At 39.4% G+C, this 23,715-nt stretch overlaps 1 protein-coding gene across 1 annotated transcript; it reads left to right on the top strand.

Moving 5' to 3' along the window:
- Window positions 1-9,396: 9,396 nt before the first annotated feature.
- Window positions 9,397-17,983, top strand: pycr1b (pyrroline-5-carboxylate reductase 1b). Its single transcript, XM_004539008.4, has 9 exons — window positions 9,397-9,560; window positions 10,089-10,172; window positions 10,291-10,361; window positions 10,478-10,657; window positions 11,033-11,140; window positions 11,267-11,380; window positions 14,698-14,790; window positions 16,458-16,621; window positions 16,844-17,983. The coding sequence occupies exons 2-9, from the start codon at window positions 10,106-10,108 to the stop codon at window positions 17,019-17,021; spliced, it is 975 nt and encodes a 324-aa protein (XP_004539065.1). The 5' UTR covers window positions 9,397-9,560; window positions 10,089-10,105; the 3' UTR covers window positions 17,022-17,983.
- Window positions 17,984-23,715: the final 5,732 nt, after the last annotated feature.

The following is a 23,715-nucleotide window of genomic DNA, read 5'->3' as shown; positions in this document are numbered from 1 at the left end:
CTCCACATTTTAAAAGGTTCAACCCTCTTCTTGTCTATCATGCCTGTCTGTTCTTTTCATGTTTCCCATTCCATACCAGCCTAAATTTACACACTACGGGAAGAAGTGATAGGTCTTCTTCACGGGACCACATTCCATTTATTTTCTCACAGGAATGCACACTGAGGGATTGCTTATGCTCCTGTCTATATATAAAGCAGAATGCAAGGCTGAGCTCTGAAAGCGCCAGCTGTTCAGATACTCAGAGTCCTCAGTGATATATGCTTGGCTAAAACTGAGATGAGCCCAGATTTAACTAATAATTCAAGTAATATCAGAGTCTTTGTACCAAAATGTATATCCAAAGTATTGGCAAACAGAGCACTAAAACAAAGAAACAAGAAAAATAATCTTTATTTATATTGATAGGTTATAGGTTAGGGTTTCGTAGATCTTAGACATTTTTTTACTCTGTCATCAGGAGTTAAAATGTAATCTGTAATGTATCTATCTATCCTACTAACTTTCTTCATGTCACGGTCCACGTGGCAGACTGTGGGGATGTGGAGGAAAATAGGACCCAAAATGCAGCACTCTTTGATGAAGGCAGTGCGTTTATTTACAGCGATGTAACAATCCAAACAACAATAAATCCCCAGTGCAATCCCGACTCCCGTGCTCTGTCTCCGTTCCTTGTGTACAGTCCGTCAGCTGCTTTCTTGTTTCCAGGGGAAACAAGTATGTTTCTTTGTATGTGTTTCACATACAAATATGTATGTGTTACAAAGGCAGCCGTACCTTTACATAACAGCAGACTGGCACTTACTTTGCACATTTACTGAGAACTGATGGAAAGTCACTCAACGATCCAGCGTCGAGGAGCTCTCAGCTGCACTGCTTTGTAGCTCCCCCGACAATGCTTGATCAGCTGCAGGTGTGTGATCATTTCCTTAGGTGTGGCCAGCCACCTGGCAGGGCACACCCACCAGGCCTGAAGATGCCTGTAAACAGGTGCTCCCAGATACACCTGCATCCACACACACACCCACACATACCTGCCAGTACACAGGCATGAACACAGGAACACCAGCAGTGCAGAAGACACACACATCAAATAATAATAATAATAGTCCACACTGCTCACGGACCCCGAGTCCACTTCATCCCTATCATCTTAATGACATCAATAATGACAGTGATTTCAGTCCAAAATTTACCCTTAAGACCTGATATCGCTGAATTTCAGTTCAGCTCTTGTGTAATTTGGCATACCTCCACATTTGTCTAGTTTCCCTTCCTTAAGACAGCCACGCTCCCACTGAGACCATTTCTGATGAGGTTCTGGTTGAACAGATAGATCAGCTGAAGGGTCAGATGCATCTCTCAGGTTCTGTGTCAGGTCTTTGCTAGATTTTTTAAGGACATGACTTTCAGATACTGTTCGTCTTATGTGAATGTTTTTTAAGCTTGCCACTTCTTTTAACCTTCATTTTTTCCAGTTTCCTGAAACTTGTAAGGACACACTTCAAACCACCATATGCCAAGATTTTGGCTAATAGCTCCTTTTTAACACCTTCTTAGTGCTAAAAACTATTTCATCCCTGCCAATTTGTGTAATCGTTGGCATTTTTTCTAGAATCGACTAAAGAAATACAAACAAATTGTGTTTTTGTGAGAGGATGATAGTAATAAAGTGCCTAAAGGTATAATTTAAAATTGCTTTTTAAATAACTTTTTATTTTTTTAATAATTCATGTGTTTGAGGTATATTTAAAGGTATATTTTTTCATTTCCAAAAATATTTTAATTTCAATTCAACACTAGTATTAATCCGATATTAATACCAGCATTGGTATTAATACTGTCATGGTCGGCTGTGTGGCAGGCAGGCAGGAGTGGTGGACCCAAAATGCAGGATTCTCAGGACACGAGGTTTAAACAGAAAATGCAGCTTGATTGCTGGAGCAGAACATCAAGATAAAACTAGAAAAATTTGCATTTCCTGCGAAAATGCTGTGTGGATGCCTTAACGCTGAAGATGTCTGCTGAAAAAAGCTGAAAAAGTTGAAAAAACAAAACAAAAATCATTGCCCTGAGCAGGATTTGAACCTGGCCCTTCTGGTCTAAAGGTGGCGATTCACCTCACTGCACCAAACTCATTCACACAAAGAAGAGGTGGAGAGAGTGACAATTGTGGTGAAATTAGCAGAAGCTGCTTAGAATTGTGCTGATAAGAGGTGAAAAAGCTAAACATTTGGCAGAAAAGAGGTGAATCAGAAGAATTTCTGCTGAAAAGAGGCAAAGAAGCAAAAAGATGAGCTGAAAAGAGGTGTAGAAGCAGAAGTGCTTGCTGAAGATGGCTGTATGTGTAATGACACACTGGAGAGCAGTGACACACAAGAAAGCAGAGCGCATGCAAGCAGGGAACATGTGTAGCAACTGTCACAGGTAGGATTCAAACCTCTGCCACCGGGTCTCACGGCAGATGCCCTACCCTCTGAGCCAAATGAGTTCTGGTCACAAGCAAAGATATGATGAGAGGGACAATGTGCACTGTGGAGCAGAAGCTCAAATTAGCAGAAAAGAGGTGAAGAGGAAGAACTTTGTTGTGAAATGAGGTAAAGAAACTGAAATTTTTGCTTAAAACAAGTGAAAAAGCTGAACTCTGAAATCCTGCTAAAACAGCAGAAGAGGCTGATATTTTTCAGCTACTCATTGAGCCAAACTGGTTCTCACGTAACTGAAAAAAGGTGGAAAAGCTTACAATTCTAATGAAAACAGCAGAAGAGGCTGAGATTTGTGCTGATAAGAGGTGAAAATGCTGAACCAATCAGAGGTACTGCTTCTGTCTGCTTCATCAGGCTGTGTACTTGTATGTATTTCTGCCATAGACTGTTAACAAGAATCTGAGGTCCATATTAGAAAAGCTGCTAAAATCATAAAACTTTGCAGAATTGTAATAAATTATCAATATGAATTACCGGTCTGTGATAGTGTATAAATTTGTACTCAAAAACTAGGTGGGATAGAAGCATAATTCTTGCACTGGGTGAATCAGCGGACTTTGGTGTACTTTGACTGCGATTTACATAGCTCTTTGTATCTCTGTCGCGGAGATATGACGAGAGAAGAAATGGCTTAATTTTCGGAGTTTGAAAAATGAGAGGAGGACAGATTTCCACCCCTCAAACATGTTTTTGCAGAAACACTGTAATTTCGCTTAAATAGTATGAAATAGCAGTAATACTATGATTTGGCAGAAATACTACTTTTTAGCACAAATACTATTGTACAGAATGGTGTACGTCAGTTTAATGCTGGGTGGTGCTGCAATAGTAACTATCCTCGGTCAGAAGGAGAGGCTGACATCCAGGGATTAGATTACCACAGGTGGAGTTTATTGGCGGTCAGATGGATGGTACAGGGAGGCATGGCATACAGTAGGAGGATGTGGAGAGGTGATATGGTGTGGTTTCTATGATTAAGAAAACTGGCAACAAATTCCTCCACTACAAATCAGTCTGATACCACTTCTTACAGGGTTCACGTTTACTAAGGCACTACCCAAAAGGCGCCACAAGAGGGCACTCCAACACAAGAGATGACCTATTTACACTGTAAACACCCCCTACTTAGCCACTACATACTACAGTGATATTACAGTATACAAATTCACACAAATACTATGATTTGGCAGAAATACTATGACTTAGTAGTAATACTATAACATAACAGTTCAATGTTCTTGCACAAATACCACAATATGGCAGAAATACTATGTTTTAGCATAAATACTGTGATTTGGTATAAATACTACGATTTGGCACACATACTATATTCCGCAGATACACTATAACATAACAGATATTCTACGACTTAGTAGTAATACTATAACATAACAGAATTATTAATTGGGCACAAATACCACAATTTGGCAAAAATACTATGATTGGGTACAAATACTATGATTTGGCAATAATACTGCATTTTAACACAACTACTGAGATTTGATTGAAATACTATGATTTTGAAGAAATACTATTACTCCATACAAATACGATGCTTTGGGACAAATACTATGTTTTGGTTCCAATACTATGATGTGCAACAAATACTATGATTTGGCACAAGTACTATGATTTAGTACAAATACTATGATTTGGCAGAAATACTATGCCTTAGTAGTAATTCTATAACATAAGAGATATACTATGGTTTTGCAGACATACTATGTTTTTTCACAAATACCATGATTTGGAACAAATGCTATGATTTAGCAGAAATACTAAGATTGGGTACAAATACTATGATTTGGCAATAATACTGCGTTTTAACAACAACTACTGAGATTTGATTAAAATACTATGACTTAGAAGAAATACTATGACTCCATACAAATACGATGCTTTGGCACAAATACTATGATTTGGCAGAAATACTATGACTTAGTAGTAATACTATAACATAACAGATTTCCTAAAAAAAACTATGAAATTGCAGTAATTCTATGACTTGGCAGAGATACTACGTTTTAGTACAAATACTATAACAATGCAGAAATACTATGACTTAGTAGTAATACTATAACATAACAGTTCAATGTTCTTGCACAAATACCACAATATGGCAGAAATACTATGTTTTACCACAAATACTGTGATTTGGTATAAATACTGCGATTTGGCACACATACTATGATTTGGCAGAAATACTATGCCTTAGTAGTAATACTATAACATAAGAGATATACTATGGTTTTGCAGACATACTATGTTTTTGCACAAATACCATGATTTGGCAAAAATGCTATGATTTAGCAGAAATACTATGATTGGGTATAAATACTATGATTTGGCACAAGTACTATGATTTAGTACAAATACTATGATTGGGCAGAAGTACCATGTTTCAGTACAAATACTATGATTTGGCAGGAATACTCTGGTTTAGCAGAAATACTCTGATTTAGCAGAAGTACTATCTTTTGGTAGAAATTCCTGCTAAAAGGTACTATTTCTGCGTTTTAGCAGAAATACTGTAATTTGGCATAAATACTATAATTTGGGATAAATACTATGATTTGGCACATATAATATATTCAGCACATATATTATAAAATAACAGAAATATTTGGCCCCAAAACCATGATTTTGCACAAATACCATGATTTTGCAAAAATACTATGAATTAGCAGAAATACTATGATTTAGCAGAAGTACTAAGATGTAGTAGAAGTACTTTGCTTTAGCAGAAATACTATGATTGAGGAGTAATACCTAAACATAGGAGAAATATTGATACACAGACACACATACACAGAGAGTAAAGGGAACAGGAGCTGTGGAGAGTCTGGGCTTGGTATATGAAGGTCAGTTAAATTAGCTGCACCTGCTGTAGTCAGCCCTTACACACACAGACACAGAGAGAGGTGTGAGTTTTCTTCAGTGTATTTCTGACATTCAGGATTCCCCTCGAACAAATGGCCATAATTTCCTAACCGTAGAGGCTAGAACGGTCATTCAGGCATCGTTTTATTCAGAAGAGATGGGGGAATCTTCAGGTCTTCATAATTCAGAGATAAAACATAAATTATTAAAGATATATGACTTGTAATACACTGTAACTGAGTAGAGGCGAAGCAAAAACTGCCTTGACTTGCGCTCAAACAACCTTTGGTAACTCAAAATCTATATGGAGCATCAAAATCATTCTTTCACCGTAAGAAACAGCAGGCTTTGGTGAACAGTCATGGAAATTTTCAGGGCTCTGTGGAAATCCATCAAAAAGATATGACGAGAGAAAAAAGTGGTTCATTTCCAGAGATTGAAATCTGATGAAATCTGAGCGAGGGACAAATTTCCTACCCTCAAACAAGTCCAACTCATTTCAGAACGGTAATAGGTGAGAAAGAAATTCTTGAATTGTGAGCGTCAGGAGTGTCTGAACATATACGGGGACAAGCCTCATGTCTTAACTTCGCTTCGTTAAGGAGATATGACAATTTGAAAATGCCTCTCATTAGAGAAATCCAGCGGTGATTTTGAACAAACTCTCCATTGAGTTTATATGGAGAGTTTTCTGACTTTGTGTTACTCTGAGGAGATTTGCAAAAAATCTATAAGTCCCACAACAATGATAGTGACATTTTCTGAAAGCCAGCAAAAATACCTACGTTTTGATGTATAATGTGTGGGGCTTGAGTGGAAATTGAGCGAGTAGCAAGAAGTTGTTTGGACATGAAGAGAAAATTCAAACAGTTTCACTGTCCCCTCTGAGTTAATTGCATAGCAACCATAGCAACGCATGTATTTTCTGAAAAATCACAATTTTGCAACTGAAAACTCAAAGAGGGATAAGATTAAAACGGTAGAAGATCTGAAAAAGCTGAATCATACAGGAATAGCCAAATCATTTGAGAACATTTTAAAGTTTGAATGAAGTTTCTAGGTGAAAGTATGAGGCAGTAGTTAAGTTTCAAAGACAAGAAAGTTTTAGCAGAATTGTGGAAGTTTCCCATTCATTTCAATGGGACAAATTAAAGGAAAAAAGTGTAATTTTTAAAAAGTATAATAGTAATAAACACCAAAAGTCATAGCCGGCATTAGCAGAAAGAGCAGAACAGTTTAGAGTTTGAACGGTGAAAATAGCACAAAAATTGTGGAAGTAGATCCACGGCAAAAAGTGTACGGAAACACCCGGAATAATAAAGAATAAAGAGAAACAGGAACTCAATAGTGTGGATGCCTATTAAGGCATCCACACAATAAAACTCACAAAAGCAAACAAAACTCTAAACAGAGATGCAGGAGGACTGGAAATCCTAAACACGCAGCAAGTGAGGGTGAACAGACATTAACGACGCGACGCTGACACAAAGACACACTTGGGCTTAAATACACTGAGGGAGTCATCAAGGAATTAGAGACAGAAGGGGGACACAGCTGGGAGAAATAAGACCTAACGAGATAGGGGAGAGGTAAAACTGAACTCACTGACATGAGACATGAACTTTCAGAATAAAACAGGAAACTTAACAGACACAGAGAACCAGACAGGACACTGAACTTGACAGGCAGACTCATGAGCAGACACATATATGTATATATATATATATATATATATATATATATATATATATATATATATATATATATATATATATACACACATATATGTACATATATACATATATATATATATATACATATATTTATATATATATACATATATTTATATTAGGGGTGCAACGATACACAAAATTCACGGTTCGGTTCGATACTTTGGTGTCACGGTTTGATATTTTTTTGATACAAAAAAAATGTTCATGCCTTTTTAATTTGTCATTTATTAAAATTATAAATATATATTTTAACTCAAAAGTACAGTTTTTAAATTTAACCCTAACCCTTGTGCGTGTTTTTTATTTTGACAGCGAATGCGCACCTGCGGACCACTTATGTGCAGCCCTGGTTATTTAGCTCGTCATATTGCAGCCACAGAAATTCTTTTGTCCATGAAACCATAAAGCTGCACTTTCTTTTTTGCCTTATAGTCTGATTTGTCATAACTTCTCCGTTTTGTGGTAAGCTTTTCTTTGACTGTCACTTCTTCACCCTGACCTGTCTTATTTGGCTCAGCAGAACTAAAATATATATCTGTCTGTGAAGGTTCTCAGTCATCCAGGTCATCGTAGTCAAATATAAATCCTGCTGCTTTTACACACGCACTCACATAAGCTCAGCGATTCTCTGCGCGATCAACCTCTCACATGTTTAAGCTGCGGGAGATTTCACTTGTCATGTTTGCATAGTAAGCTAACGATTAATAAGACGATGTCAGAGGAATTGGTGCACAAATTATCATCACTCACAGATCAGTGCTGTCGCTCTCTATACACAGTTCGCGCGATTGCAAAGTGAAAGCAAAAAAACAAGCGCAAATTCAAACGCGACTTCAATATGTCGCATATTGACAGTGGCTCACCGATGCCAATGACATAATTACCCAGCTACATTTCCGAAAGAATGCAAAAGCATTGACATATATTTTTCCTTCCTACAATAGCCCAACGGGCAGGGCAGAGATAGATTTTGGTACCCCGACTGAAAAAATCGCTAGCACCGGGACGTCGGGCTAGCGATATTGCGAGCCCTGTATCTGATTGAGGAATCACTCATCTTTGGAAAAGAGAGTTTATTACAGAGAAATGTCTCTTTCCAAAATAAAAGCTATACTATCCGCTTCTTCTGGGCTATATTCTCAGCAGCATATTAAACAGCTATCTAAATGACTCGGCTAAAGTTAGTAGCATGCTTGCTTGTTTTTTTTCTGCTTCCACTTGTCTTTGCACTAGGATGATGTCGGCATAAATGTGCAGTCATATTCGTTGTGTTCCCACTAGTGCTTTCAGGTTAATCTCGTTGAAATGACCTTAACGCCACAACACGGCAAATCTCCGTTAACGAGCTACTGCCGATCGCCCCGTGCATGGGGCTAGACGGCCAACACGTTAACAAGCTAACTGCGCTAACACACTAGTTCCCACCCATGTAATTGAGCATTGCATGGCACATCCAACATACTGTTTTACTTTAGTCCATGACTCGCTTACCTTCAGGGTCATACGTCACATGAAAACCAAAATAATTCCAAACACCAGATCTGAATGAGGGTGGGTAAGGTCCATGTTACAAGGAGAGCTTAACTTCTGTCTCGCTAGCTTGCCCTGCGCTCTTCCTTCTGACGATGCTGTCTGTGTTGAGCGCTCAGTGAATCTGCGTTCGACTACTCCGCCTAGGGCAGCCTAGGCGGAGTAGTCGAACGCAGATTCACTGAGCGCTTAACACAGACAGCATCGTCAGAAGGAAAGTTGATAAAATAAATTACAAATTTTGTATTGTTCGATACATATGCATACCGAACCGAAAGCACTGTATCGAACGGTTCAATATCGATACGAATATCGTTGCACCCCTATATATATATATATATATATATATATATATATATATATATATATATATATATATATATGTATGTATATATATATATATATATATATGTATATATATATATATATATATATATATATATATATATATATATATATATATATATATATATAAATTTAAACTACATAGTGAAAAAACAGACATTTTCTGTGTTTTAACTGTTATTGTTACTTGATACACTCGACTAAATACTAGCACTCGGTTCATGGTCACATATTATTGTCTTAATATGTGCTGGAAGTTCCGGTCTCACTATATGAACATGACCTACTTTGAAACGCACAGGGTGACCTGTATTTTTCCCGGGATGAAGCTGATGCAACTCCACCACGCCCATATTTCATAATCAAGCATCTCCATTGGTCAGAGACTCCGAGTATGTCTGTCGTGATTGGTCCTCTTTGATGTCTGCTGCTGCTCTGAGCTCACATGTGGGCTGAGAAAAAGGAAGCCACGTTGACACAAAAAAACTGGTGTTTTTTGTGTGTTTTTTTGACACCGGGAAAAGGCGGTCACATCGACACTTTATATCCATCAACGCAGAAACATCAGTTGGAGCGTCTGGATAAGGTATCTTAGCATGTTTAATATGTATCCGCCATGTTTCTCAGTCATTTATGGGTGTAAATCTAGCTAAAAAAAAGTTAGCTGGGAAGGGAGCTCAACGGCTAGCTAATGGCTTTATCATTTCAATAAGGATAACGCTTCATAGATTAACGCCCCCTAATAGTTGCTAATTGGTTGTGTAAGTCAGTATTTAACACTGAAAACATGTGAAATCGTGGTTTACGTGGATTTGTACACTGCAGACACAAACTCAGTGCCTTTAGCTCCGTGCACATTCAAATAAAGGCTGAGAGTATTTGTATGATATACGGCATTTAGATAGGTTTTATTTAGATGTAAAGCTCACTGTAAATCAGTAACTGCACTCATATCCTGCTGGAGTCAGCCATGGGTGCTGGAAGAGTGTCAGATGAGTCTTTGGCCATCATTTGTTGTCCGGGCCAGCTCCAGGACGTTTTCTCTCTGCTAGTCAGGCGTAAAATGTGAAAAGTCTGGTGGACTGAGATGACTCTCCCCCCTCCTCCACTGTAGGACAGAAGTGCCACATCATGAGTGTTGGATTCATTGGAGCGGGCCAGCTGGCTCATGCACTGGTGAAGGGCTTCACTGCTGCAGGTGATATGAGTCTTTTAGCTCTTTTTCTCCACTTTGTCCATCTTTCTTGTGACTCTGGGCCTCAGTAAGGACTTATTTTACAGCTGTTATTTATTTCTCTGCTTCCACCTGTCACCAGGTGTGATCGCCACCCACAGGATTACAGCGAGCTCCCCAGACACAGACCTGCCCACGGTATTGGGGCTGAGGGTGAGAAGTTTCCACATAGTTATTGTGATATCACCTGTCCTTCCCCGCCTCTTCACGTCTTAACATCTGCAGTTTTCATGACAAGTACCCCTGTCTTTTTTGCTCTTTTCCTGTAGAAAATGGGAGTGAACCTGACAACAAGTAACAAAGAGACCGTCAACAAGAGTGATGTGCTCTTTTTGGCTGTAAAGCCCCACATTATCCCCTTCGTTCTGGATGAGATTGGGCCAGACATTGAGGACCGTCATCTCATAGTGTCTTGTGCTGCAGGTGTTACCATAAGCTCCATAGAAAAGGTGAGCATTGGTCTCTTAGTTCAGTTTTTCATTTAAAGGGGCTGTACCAGCACTAATAAATAGATATAAACTAAAATATGAATAATGTTGCATTAAAATCGGTATTTACAGCATGTTCTCTATGTGGATGATTGCATGTTTGTAATTTTCCTGGGAGTAAATTTAATAGAGAGACCATGTTTTGAGTTAGGTTTGATAAAGTAGGTCTTTGTTGTACTTTGAAAGGAGGAAATGTACACACTTAAATGCTCCAAATGTGTTTTACATCTCCTGACTTGTTTCTTGCATATCACTAAGTTAAATTAAGCTGCTCTGGTGTGATTTCAAACACGTCTCATTTACTGACATCGCCTACATTTCCTATTAATTTTACAGAAGCTGCTTCAGTACCGCTCAGCTCCTAAAGTCATGAGGTGTATGACAAACACTCCAGTGGTGGTGAAAGAGGGAGCAACAGTGTATGCCACTGGGACACATGCAGAGGTAAAGAGGGATGAATCGCCTCGTGTTTATTGTCAGAAAAGATAAGATGTATGATCAGGTAGTGGGATTTCAGCTTTATTTTAACCCCATTAACATACATTTTGTCACTGTGGCATTTTTATCAAGGTGGAGGATGGGAAATTACTGGAGCAGCTGATGGCCAGCGTAGGCTTCTGCACGGAAGTGGAGGAGGACCTCATTGATGCTGTCACCGGTCTGAGTGGCAGCGGACCTGCCTACGTAAGTCACTTCGGGGGTGGTTTTGTTTCCCGGAAGGATGACTGTAAAGTCTGATGGATCCAGGTTTTGGCTATTACAGTGAGGCCTGGCACAGATGAAATAATCTGAGTAATCCTTCATCCTAAAATAGACTACATTGGAGCCTGGTGCAGAATTCATTCATTAAAGAGGACCTGTTATACTCATTTTCTATTCTAGCCCATTATGACTCTGCTAGAATAGGTTTTTGTGCGTAAAAATGTTTCTATGCCTCCAAAGAAGTTTTAGTCTTTCCCAAATAGAAAATCAACAGCAATCTGATAAACGTAACCTTTAAAAAAAAAAAAAAAGTTATTCTTGTTTTATTTGCTCAAGGTTAAATACATTATCTCCAGACAGCCAGTAGATTTCAGGTAACAGTGACATCTTGACTATATGTGGACATGTGATGCATATGTCGGGTGTGAGCCTCCCTAAGGACAAGCTTGAGCCAGGTAAAGGGGTTCGGTTAATTATTAATCAGTTATTCCCTTTAAACTGTGCTTTTATCTAAATCCTCAGTTCACCCACTGTCTGAAAGGAGCCGTTTTAGATCCCTCTTAGTTAAACAAAATCTGGTATTCTCATTTCCAGATCTCTATTTCTTTCTTATGGGACTCCAAGTAGTAATAGTTATGCATGATGGAAATACAAAGTTTGTTTATCAGGCCCTCTGTACAGTCTAAAAAAAAAAAACCTCTTAGCTTCTGGGCTGAACTTTTGTAATCTGTATATAATCAGTATAAAACCAACCAGACAGCATCGGCCGCTGTGCCAGACTGAAGACACAAGTGTACGATCATGTCAGTTTTTATCGCAATTTCAGTTATTTATCAGTACAGATGCTTAGAGATTTACACATTATACAGAGGGAGATGTTGCAACACTTTGAAAAGATGAGACTTCCTGGAACCAAAAACAACTTTGAAAAGAGAAAAAATGTATTTGGTTCCAGGTCTGACTTCCTCCCCTTTTTTATACCACCAATGATGTCGAGATTTTGTACTATACTACAGCGAGTACTCGCACCCTCAGCACTGGTATTTATGATACAGAGCAACATCACTGTAAACATAACACCTTTTTAAAAAGTGTGTTATTGTTTTATTTGCTCGAGCTCCACTCCAGCTCCTCTGCAACCCTGAACTGGAGAAGGAGAAGAAAATTGATAGATGGGTAATAGATCCCCTTTAAAATTTTGCAGCATCCTTCGTCTTACAGTGTGTCTTACGAGGAATTTATTTATATTTTTATCAAACCACCCTCTCCATTTTGCACTCAGAGCTACTGGGATTTATGTGGATTGATGCAGGAATGATCTGATACGCTGTATTTTTCGAAGACTGGTTGCTATTACTTCTGTTTATCTTCAGCTGTCAGGCTTCACAGCCTGGTCTGAAACTAATCATTAGCCTTTGATAAATTATTTAGTCTATAAGATGTCAAAAATAATGATGTGAAGCGTTCGATTCATGACAGGATGTTGAGAAAAGTAAGCACTTCTTCATAGATGTAAGCAGAAAATGTGTCTTTTTCTGATTAGGTTGATTCAAGAACACATTGTTTTGGCTTCGTACCTGCTAGTCACGACTGCACTGACTGTTTAGAAACCTTTGCGTGTTCACTGTTTTTCAGTGACTGGTAATATTGTGCACATGGTCTCAAGCTTGAGGTCTAGATAAAGGAAAAAACATTGGCAGGTGTGTATGTATATATCCTGTCCATATAAAGGACCTTTCGTGTTTGTGCTGTTGTGGTATTTTTGGGCAGTTTTGTCATATCCTGTCCTTGGTAATTACCTGTAGTGCCACGAGTGTGTTTCCAAATTTCAGTCCTCTTTGCTTTCGAAAATGTCACATCAAATTTCGTGTGTAGCAGGCCGATGTAAGCACTGGTGGAGGAAATCAAGAGTAAATGTGTCTTTGGCTGATGTCTGCATAGAATCTGAGCTTTAGCAGAGATCTTGTAAGAAAGCGGACTTGAAAAATCCTGACTTGATATCTTTTCAGATTTTCTTTTTCTTCTTGAACGATGGTGTTGGTGTTAGAAGTAAAACGTTCATGGGGAAAGAGGTGTTTAAAAACTTTTGTAGATGTTTTGTATTAGATTTGAGTGTTGATTCTTTACAAGCAGTTTAATTCCAGTGATAAACAGAACATAAAAGCTTTAAAGTTACTTCCAAAATGAGTCACTAGGGGCGTTTAAGAAGGCATGCCTTTGGCACGACTTGCTTGTAGTGGGACTCTGGCTTTGGGCAGGTATTTCTAAATACATTTGAAGGGCTCTGAGGACGGTGCAGCACCGTCCAAAGACATACAGGTTGATTGATTAATCCAAATTGCCCATAGGTATGAATGCGGGAGTGAATGTGAGTGTGAATGGTTGTCTGTCTATGTGAGTTAGCCCTGCGACAGACTGGCGACCTGTCCAGGGTGTACCCTGCCTCTCGCCCTGTGACAGCTGGGATAGGCTCCAGCGACCCCCATGACCCTGAAAAGGATAAAAGAATGGATGGATGGGCTCTGAGGATTATTTTCTTTTTTCTGTGCTGGCTGTTCAACAGCATATTGTAAAAACTAGTTCTGGGAGAGCATTTACTTTCCTGCCTCACACTAGACATATTTAGTGGAATGTAAAGAATAAAGGAGAAGCATAAGAAAACTAATCAGTAGCTTAAATTGATCTCTACCCTCACTTGTAGTTTGTTGTCCGTCATTGTTTCCTTCACGATCCAAGAAGTCAAGGCAGATGGTTGTGTCTCCCTGTTATTCATTCTGCTGTTAAAAGGGAGTTCTTCCTCCCTACTGTCGCCAAGTACAACTCACAGTCGATCTTCTTACCTTATATTATAATGCACCTTGAGATCACTGTTATGAACGGATGCTGCAGGAATAAAACTGAATTGAACTGTGAGGAAAAAATAACATTGTGCAGTGCAACTATTGCCTCATGTCTTCTATTGTTGTGGTGCTGCTGGCCAGTTTAGACCTAGTTGGATACATTTCTGCCTCCCAAAAAGATTTTCCCATGGCACTGGATGATTTGCAGATGAAGCTTGCAGACTGTGTCCACCAGGATTTTATTCCGTCCTCAACTTTTTCTGCGTACCGTAATGTAACATTGTATTTCTCAAATCTGTTGAAATGTGGGGTGGCTCTCAAAATAAGCCAAGGGAGGAATGGCTCTGGTCTGAAACGGGCCAGGTGATGTTGAATTTTTGTGATGGGTTTAGATGCTTTAAAGACATGTTGATGACTTTCTTGTTGCTTAAAATAATAGAAAATGTTGTGTTTATACAGGCGTTCACAGCCCTGGATGCTCTCGCAGACGGAGGAGTGAAGATGGGACTGCCGAGGAGGCTCGCTGTCAGACTTGGAGCTCAGGCCCTGTTGGTCAGTAGTGCTAAATCTGTGTGTCACATTCAGGTCTCTTCTGTTGCACTTATTCTAAATATTAAGTTTCCTTGATCTGCTACGCTGCATGTTTGGAGGCAACAAAATTATTAAGCTTGAGTTGCTGTTTTCAGTGCATCCAGCAATTTTGCCGTCTGATAACTGCTGACTTTTGTTCAACGAAAAAATAATGAAACCCAAGAAAAATAAACACCTGCGGGGCACTCGGGCTTGCCAAAAGAAGAAGAAAAGGATAAATTTTGATCGTGCAGCTCTTTTTCTGCAGGGTCTGCACAAATTTTAAATTGCTCTTTTTAACATTAAACTTAAATGTAGTTTGATTCTGTTTATACGGCGCTGTTGGGATGTGATTAGGCTTTGGCAGTTTATCAGAGACATTACTGGAAATTACTCATTTCAGTTTTTGTTATCATGGCAGTTGCTTCAGGCTTCGTGTGTGTGTGCGCTTACAAGTTAGATGTTATTATGAATTGTTTTCTACACATTACTTGAATGGGCTGCACAGATACATCTGGGGACTCATTTGGCCTTTTTTTTTAAAAAAATAATTAAATAAAAATGTATCTTTTTTAGCCCTTTAGTTGAACAATAGCATCCACAGTTGATTTACTCGAGGATAACTCCTTAGTCTTTTATTGAATGGGCTAACCCATCCAATCTCATGGTTTTGTTTTGGGGTTTTTTGGTGGGGGGGGGATCTTTTCACCGCTGACTCGCTGGCGGGGGGCTATTGTGTCGATATCATGTAGCTGCTTCTTCACCCCATGTTTGGATGGGCTCCATCTCCTTTGTTTTATATTGCAGCTGGCAATGAGCTCATTTGAGCTCCTAACCAGAGCTTGGTTCTTGTGCTGTTACCCTGAGCTTTGTAAGGCTGCACAGCAGAACAAGGACTGCTGTTGACGTATGCAGCACCAAGCCGATTGTATTCCAAGTTATGTATTTTTGGGGGGTGAGTTGTTGTTGTTTTTTTTGTTTTTGTTTTTTTTTGTTTGTTTGTTTTTGTAGCCGTTATTGTACAGAAAGTAGGGACAGAGCCGGGAGGAATGACATGCAGGGAAGAATCAAATCCCGAGCCCCTGCAGCATTTCAGCGTACGGTTCGCTCACTCAACCACGAGAGTTAAAACGACACAGAGTTTGTGTTGAGCTGAAGAATTAGAGACAGTTCTTGGATTGATGGGTAATGGATATTGCTCTTTTTTTTTCCTTTTTTCTTTTTTTTTCTTTTTTTTTTTTTTTAAGTGGTGTTAATTTGTTTCTTACTCAGTAAATTAAGAGAAATGGTAACCAACCAATCATCCAAGGTGTCATTCAAATATTCGCTGTACACCAGCATGGTGCCGGAAACCTATTTGGCTGGGGCCATCAAATCTGATTCTGCATTGCATACGTGCTCCATTTACAACAGAAGTGACACAGGATAAAACAGATCAGCAGAATTTGCAAACAATAAGTGAGAGAAGACGCTGAGAAGCAGGAGGTTAAAGCTTCACAACCCCTAGTGGCATACAGAGCAACTTTATTATTTGAGCTACGCCTCAGACTTTATTCTCTTGTCCATGCTCTATAGAAATGGATGCCAACACCTGCACTGTTTCTGCAATACCTCCTTTATTTTTACATATTTCTCATGTTCACTTTCAGGGAGCAGCAAAGATGCTGCTTGAGTCGGAGCAACACCCCGGCCAGCTGAAGGACAATGTGTGCTCACCAGGGGGCGCCACCATCCACGCCCTGCACTTTCTGGAGAGCGGTGGCTTCCGTAGCCTCCTTATCAATGCAGTGGAGGCTTCTTGCATCAGGACACGGTGAGAAAATTAGAAAGTCGTTAAAAAAATGTAAAAATTGCAACTGTATATTTTTCAATTGACCCATTTTCCCATTCACTCCACGTTTAGTCCTGACTCAGTTTTGTGACATTTTAAATTGTGTGTCTGTCTTTATCCTTTAGTTATAGTTATCATGGCACACACAGAAAACCTTTCATTTTTAGTGTACTCGTGACATTAGTATTTCTCTTGTCCTCGCAGGGAGCTGCAGTACCTGGCAGACCAGGAGCGCATCTCTCCAGCAGCGATTAAGAAAACCACATTGGACAAAGTGCTGCAGCAGCCTGGAGTCACAGTCGGTGGAGTGGCTAATGGGAACAGCAAATCAGGGCTGAGCTTATTCAATAATCGCGGCTCTGGGCTCAAGAAGAAGAACTGAGTACACAGAGTGGCAGACACACACACACACACACACAAAGACACACAAACATGTTACAAGTTTAAGTGTGCCGGCACGTGCACATGTGGACCTTCATGCTGTACATCTATTCAGCCATAGAATTTCAAAGACAGACTCAGGACTGCTCCGAAATCGAATCCAAATGACTTTGCAAAATTATTTATTGATACTTGATTGACGTGCGGACAGCGGACCTCTTGATGACATCGCCACATTACACACAAGCACAGATGTGCTTGTGCACGCTGCTCACAGTTATCGCCTTATGTTGTGATGTGGGATTGCTGTATGCATACACTCACTGAAGAGCGAAAGTGCATTAACAATCTGTCTGTCTGTGCTTTAGCTCTACGGTCTCTGGGGCTGTTAAACGGTAATGACCCAGTGGGCCATCATGAGGTCCTGGTGCACGCCAGGCAGCAGATGGTTGCAACATCAAGCTGTTAATGTACGTCTTAAATGTGTGTCTTTAAAAAAGAAATGAAACCATGTAAATCATCATGTACCAAATAATTATCATTTCTCTTTGTCTGACAGTGTTATGAAGACTGAATGCAGATGGAACAAAAATGTTAACTTTTTTCTTTGTTGTCTGTCACATATAAACACTTAAGGACGTTCAAAGATCATTTCAAACTGTTATACCTCTGGCTTCAGCATTGCTGTGCTTTATAAAACCCAAAGGCACTAATTAATGTATTTTTCTTTTTTTTTATGGAGAACAATGTGATATTCCTATATGGACGGGCAACAAGAAAGCTTAAATCATCTACACAGTGCATCACAGATCATATGGATTATATGACGGTCCTGTTTACTTCTGTATTGCTCTCTGAATTTTTACCCCCATAATGTTACATATAATGTCTATTTTACCTGGTGCATCAGCCACTGAATTGGTATGCAAGTCAAAAAGTTGATATTAAAGAAACAGAATCTGTTTTCTTTGTTCATCCTCTTTTCTTTTCTCTTTTTTTCCCTTCCCTGTTTCCCGAACGCCATTATGCATGTTTCATTTTTATAGTTTACGCTTATGTCCATTAGCTGGTAATTAATGTGCACCCTGGCCTCCAGATGGCGTCCTCTGATCAATGTGACCCATTTAAGTGTGCCTGTAAAGATCAAATTACCGTCTTCACGCTGCTGCCTGTTAATAGAGGCTTAAAAATCAACCTTAATATAGCATCAAATATAACTAAACCACCTCCCTTATTGGAAAAGAGCATTAGCTGTAGTGCTACAATTACATGTTTTATACAATCTCCATTCTAAACTCTCCCCGTGTCGCGTATCATGTCCTCTCGTAGGTCACCGCCTTCTGAATTCTTTCCCAATCAGATCTCTGTGTGGTAAATTTAGACCTTGTGTGTGCTTTAAATAATGAGAGGTAGACCGGTGTTTCCTTGCTGGCCTCGAGATGCATTGTGATTGGTTGTTTGAAGAGGAAACGCACTCCAATTTTAGACACCTTCTGTTAGCAAGACTTATGACCAAGGGGTGGGGACGTGGTTTTTCTCTCCAGATTCAGTCCTCGTGTGTCCTTAGTCCTCGACGAGATCAGAGACATGAGTGGGGTGGAGCAGGTGATGGTAGGCTACTAAAAGTACCACTTAAATCTACGGAGGACCAAAACTGCCAAAATAGAAAAATAAATTCTCAGTGAGAAATAGTTTAAGGATTAAATGTACCAGATATACACAAAGCTATAAACTTAGACATGAGTTTATTCAAAAATGTTGAATAAATTATTATTTTCGAAATATTTTTTTTAATGAATCTCAACATTCTAAAAGACTATTACTGATTTATGAATGTGTAAATGTTTAGTGTTTATTGATGTGGAGCTTGTTAGATTGATCAGTTCAGTGGTTCCCAGCGAAGCGTCTAACCAGAAAGCGGTTAGCTCTAGGAGGTCATGAGATATTCTGTAACAGTTTATCACCCAAAAATCTGCATCACTTGTCAGATTTCCCTGTATTCAGAGAGTGGCGCAAGCCCTAAACTGAATTCACTTTTCGTGCGCGTTATTAGTGTATTACTCATTTTTTCTGCCTGTGTGTGTATTTTGTGAAGTTCTAATTTACACTGCTGTTAGTAACCGGGTTGGTTATTAGTTAAATGAATTGACCTGTGTTCAGAAATTGGATCACTCTTAGACGATCCTCCCAAATAACCTCAAACTCCCATTTGTGCTTTTTCTAGTGATTCCCCCCCCATACAACCAAAAATGAAGCCTAGTTAATACTCATAGAACTGGAGTTACGTCCAGTGACTATTTTTCAAGCAGAATTTCTTTACAAAATATTTGTTTTTGATGGATGATGCTCCCATACAGACAATTTTAACCAATAAATAAATTCTACACTCATCAGTTATTTTATCAGGTTATTCAGCTGTTCACCTTCTTGTTAACACAAATATCCAATCAGCCAATCACATGGCAGCATCTCAATGTATTTAGGTATGTAGACATGGTCAAGATGAACTGGTGAAATTCACATCGGGGCCATGTGGGTATTAGATGCCTCGGTTTTGTGTTGTGTTTTGTCCTGCAGGAGCTAACTGGAGGGTAAAAAGCCTCATAAGTTCTACACTGGCCCAGTGAGCTCTGTTTTAAAAGATTACTCCTTCCTGCAGACTCTTACCACCGGCTGCTTTTTAGTTTCTTTCTTCTGTTTTTTGCAGACACTGCTACTCATCCATACATTCTTTGCATCACTGTCTTGCTCATAAATGTAAGTTCTTATAAGTCTAATAAGTTTTTAAGTAAATGAATTCCCATGTTTTTAAGTCTCGTCTCCCATTCCTTGTCACAGTCTGTAAGGTCCACTGTGACATGAGTCAAGCATGCATAAATATAACAGTGAGTGACCAAAATAAATTAACTCTTTGGCTTACAGAGATTTTCCACAAAGAAAAAAAAATGAACAGGACATTATTTTCTTTGCCACCCAAATGTAAGTAATGGTTTCAGGCTGGAAACCCCTAGAAAAATGTTCTTGCATGTGCTAATTTGCCCTGCTTAGTAAATCTGGCCCTAAATATCGAGTTTTGAATTAGCTGATAGAAAAGGGCAGAAGTTCAGGTGCATTTGGGGAAATTAAGAGACAGTAGCTACTGCAGACTTCAGGTCTGTAGAGTACTTTTCCGATTTTTGGGCCAATCACTGCGCTCCAGGCTGCTACATTTTGGATTAACAAATGGCACTTTGTGTTGGAATGAGATAGGCCTGTGGGTGTATTCAGCCAATACACAGGTGCATAATGGCGAAGCAAAATGATGGAAGAAGGGTGATGGTTTGTGAAGAGCCATGTCCTCATTATAATTGAACAATTTATAGCTGTTGTAGGATTAGTTTATTTTCCTTAAACTAATACACACACCAGTGTCCCTTGATTAAATTGCGTCCCTCATGCTCTCAGCGGACTCTGGCTGTTTATTTGTGCGTGCAATGGTTTTTCTCTGCCGCTGAAGTGTCTTGGTAATCCCTCTTTTATTCCGTAAGGTTATTCTCTGCTTGCTCCCGCCGCTGTCCGTTAAGATTAGCCATTCCTGAAGAGACTTCCATTTGCTTCTCATTATTAGACTTCTGTTACCTTTCGTTGGTCGGGCGGCTTTCGGCGGCTCTCTTCCACCCAAGGTGAAGAGGATGTGCTCTGTGTCAATCATCTTGACACTGGCTGAGGGTCTAAGATGGCAGTTCAGTAGTAGTTAATCCTGAGTGGAAAGTTTGTGCATAGTGTGTGTGTATGTGTGTGTGCGCTCTCGCTCAGCATGGGATTTCTGTCCACAGGTAGGCCAGATGCTACCTGTCATCCCCATTCAATCAGTGTAATCACTGACCTTTGCAGTAACACGGTTGTTTGCATATTGTGTCAAGGCCAGGAGGAGTGCCAGAAACCAAGAGGAGTGGATAGATGGAACAAACATTCATTTAATCCTCTCCAAAATGATAAACTCACACAGACAAGCGAGTAAATAGGTGTTTGTTTTTCAAGTTCCTCTGTTTTTGCTTTCTGTGCACTCAAGTGTAGTGTCAGCAATCTGTGTGTGCAAGTGTGTGTGTTTGTGTGTGATCTGAGAGCTGATACAGTATCAGCTTTGTGCAGCTGTATGGTGAAACGGCCCCAGAAAGAGGAAACACTGGCGGTTATCACACAGCCAGTGAATCTGCAGTATGGGCTTCCCTCTATTGCCAACTTGCAAAATACAGAGCGAAAGGATTCCTGGAAACGCTGACCTTTATTTACCTGATACTTATCAAGGAATCAGACAGGTGCACAGGTGTGTACATGATGTACCAAAAGCATTGATCAACCAGCTTTTTAGCACCCTCTCTACGGTTTTAGCAGTATTATATAGAAGTACACTTATTTGTTTTTCATGTGTGTTGTTCTCATTAATAGCTTTCATATAGAACAAGAAGGGTAAAAACAGATAAAAATGAAAATAATCAAAATTACTTCCAATTTTACTCTCACCCTGTGGCTTGCAGGGTTGTTGTTTTTTTCATCTTTCCTCTCTTCAGAAGCTGAAAAAAAGCCCACTCCAATCCATTTTCTTCTGCTTATAAAATTCAGGGTTGTGGGAGGTTCTGGAGCGTACCCCAGTGATCACGGGGCAGGAGGCAGGGTACACCCTGGGCAGTTCGTCAGTCTGCTGCAGGGCTGGCACAGAGAGACAGACAACCATGCGCACTCATATTCACACCTACGGTCAATTAACCTAACATGCGTGTTTTTTGAACTGTTGGAGGTTTTTTGTGCTCCCACTGTCAAGACTCTCATTCTCTCATTCTCAATAATACATTTCAAAATCACATATTGTGAAAGCATAGGGTTAGCAGTTAGAGGTAGGTTGCTTCTTACAACTACTTAGTCATGGTTAAATGCATGAGTTAGTATAATCAGTTACTTTCCACCACTAGCTTTGTGGTTCAGGCGTTCCGTTTTTGTGTGGCTCCAAAACCAGTGGAGGAGCAAGTAGGTAAAGCTTTTAATTAAATTAAAAAATAATGAATTTTCATTATGCAGACTAGCTTATTTCACACAAAATATACATATAATAATGCTGGATTTGGATTAGCATAATTTTAATATTTTTTACTAAGAGTGGGGCTGCTTCGACATATAATGAGCATTAACACTGTGTTTTTCCTTGATATCCTATACAAGGGCTCACATTTTCGTCAGCAGTCTTGGCATGGGTAGCTCTTAAATCAAATTCTACACTGACCTCATGTATATATTAGTCATTTTCATAACAACTCACCCCCCACCCCCCATTATTATGTTCACTTTCAGCAGCCTGGTAAAGATTTACTCCTCAAAGGCCTGTGCACGGCCAAGTGGAAATAATCGGTCAATGAATATGTAATACCAGCTATCCCCTATAAACTGAGTGGCATTATCTGGAAATAGGCTGCTAATATTGGCAGAGTGCTTCCTTGTCTTGCATGTGAAGTCGTTAATTCCTCAGAAATGCTAATGGATATTGATATACTAATGTACATCAGCCCTTAATTTTGTTTGTACTGTAAGTGAGGATTGGTAGCTCATGGCTGTTTTATGTGTTACAAAACAGGGAAGGAAGTGTTGCATGACTCTGACTACTGGCCAGACAGGTGCTCTTCTGCGGAGCAGAAAAGAGACAAAATCTCATGTGAGAGAGGCTAATATTTTAAACAGTGCAATTTATTATGACTTGGTTGATGGAAAAGGTGAGCCAGCGTGTCCAAGATTGCACTAAAGTAAGCATCAATGAAATCTTGAATTGTCAAAAAATAAATCCTCATTGAGTATAAGTTACACTCAATAAGAAATAATGTTTATATTACAAAAGTTTTGTTTTTCCAGTTTCATGGCTTTGCATGTCGTGGCCTTTTAAAGGTGACATGGCAGCAAACCATTAAAAAAAGCAACAAAAAACTGCAAATCACTACAGTTAGAACTGGATATTAAACACATTTTAAAAATACTTTGCTCTTCTAGCCCAATATGTGTAGCACTGCAGTCAGTTTCTCTAGAAATTAACAAGCTAAGTCATTAATAATAATGCTGTGTCACATTGACACATCCTTTTTTTTTTTTAAGAAGAAGAAGAAAAAAGAAAGAAGAACAAGTAAATGATTGTGATATGTCCCCATGAGGACTCATCACAACCTGTTTGAACTACTGCCTTAGAGCAAGCATTGCTTGCAAGACCATCAAGTTAGGGACAAAGAGACTCATTAAGAGGCATCATCATCACCATCACCATCATTTTGTCAAATACTATCGTCATGTGCAATATTAATTTGCTAATACAAGGCATAAATTTGAGAATTTTACATTGCGTGGTTCTCTGATACACACTCACTGGTTATTTGGTCAGGTCATTTGGTCATTTAGGCATGCAGTTGTGGTCAAAACAAACTCCTAAAGTTCAAACTAAGCGTCAGAATGGAGCAGATAGGTGGTTTAGAAAGGCAGTGAGTTCACTGTACTCAAATGACCTCTGCGGTCACCAGATCTCAATCCAATAAAGTGCCTCTGGGATGTGGTGGAATGGGAGATTCACATCATGGATGTGAATGCAGTTAACAAATCTGCAGCAGCTGTGTGATGCTACCATGCTATCGTGGACCAAAATCCCAGAGCAATTTTTCCAGCATCTTGCTGAATTTGTGACATGA

Source organism: Maylandia zebra, linkage group LG6 (assembly GCF_041146795.1).
Source record: "Maylandia zebra isolate NMK-2024a linkage group LG6, Mzebra_GT3a, whole genome shotgun sequence".
Taxonomy (NCBI): Eukaryota; Metazoa; Chordata; class Actinopteri; order Cichliformes; family Cichlidae; genus Maylandia; species Maylandia zebra.
The sequence above is the reverse complement of the archived record's forward strand: the minus strand, read 5'-3'. Positions and strand labels throughout refer to the sequence as shown.

What these genes read in the sequence shown, in the direction of transcription:
- pycr1b (XM_004539008.4), top strand. Translation starts at nt 10,106, where the DNA reads ATGAGTGTTGGATTCATTGGAGCGGGCCAGCTGGCTCATGCACTGGTG. An exon ending in GAAGGGCTTCACTGCTGCAG is followed by an intron (nt 10,173 to 10,290) that starts GTGATATGAGTC and finishes ACCTGTCACCAG; the next exon opens with GTGTGATCGCCACCCACAGG. An exon ending in CCATAAGCTCCATAGAAAAG is followed by an intron (nt 10,658 to 11,032) that starts GTGAGCATTGGT and finishes TTAATTTTACAG; the next exon opens with AAGCTGCTTCAGTACCGCTC.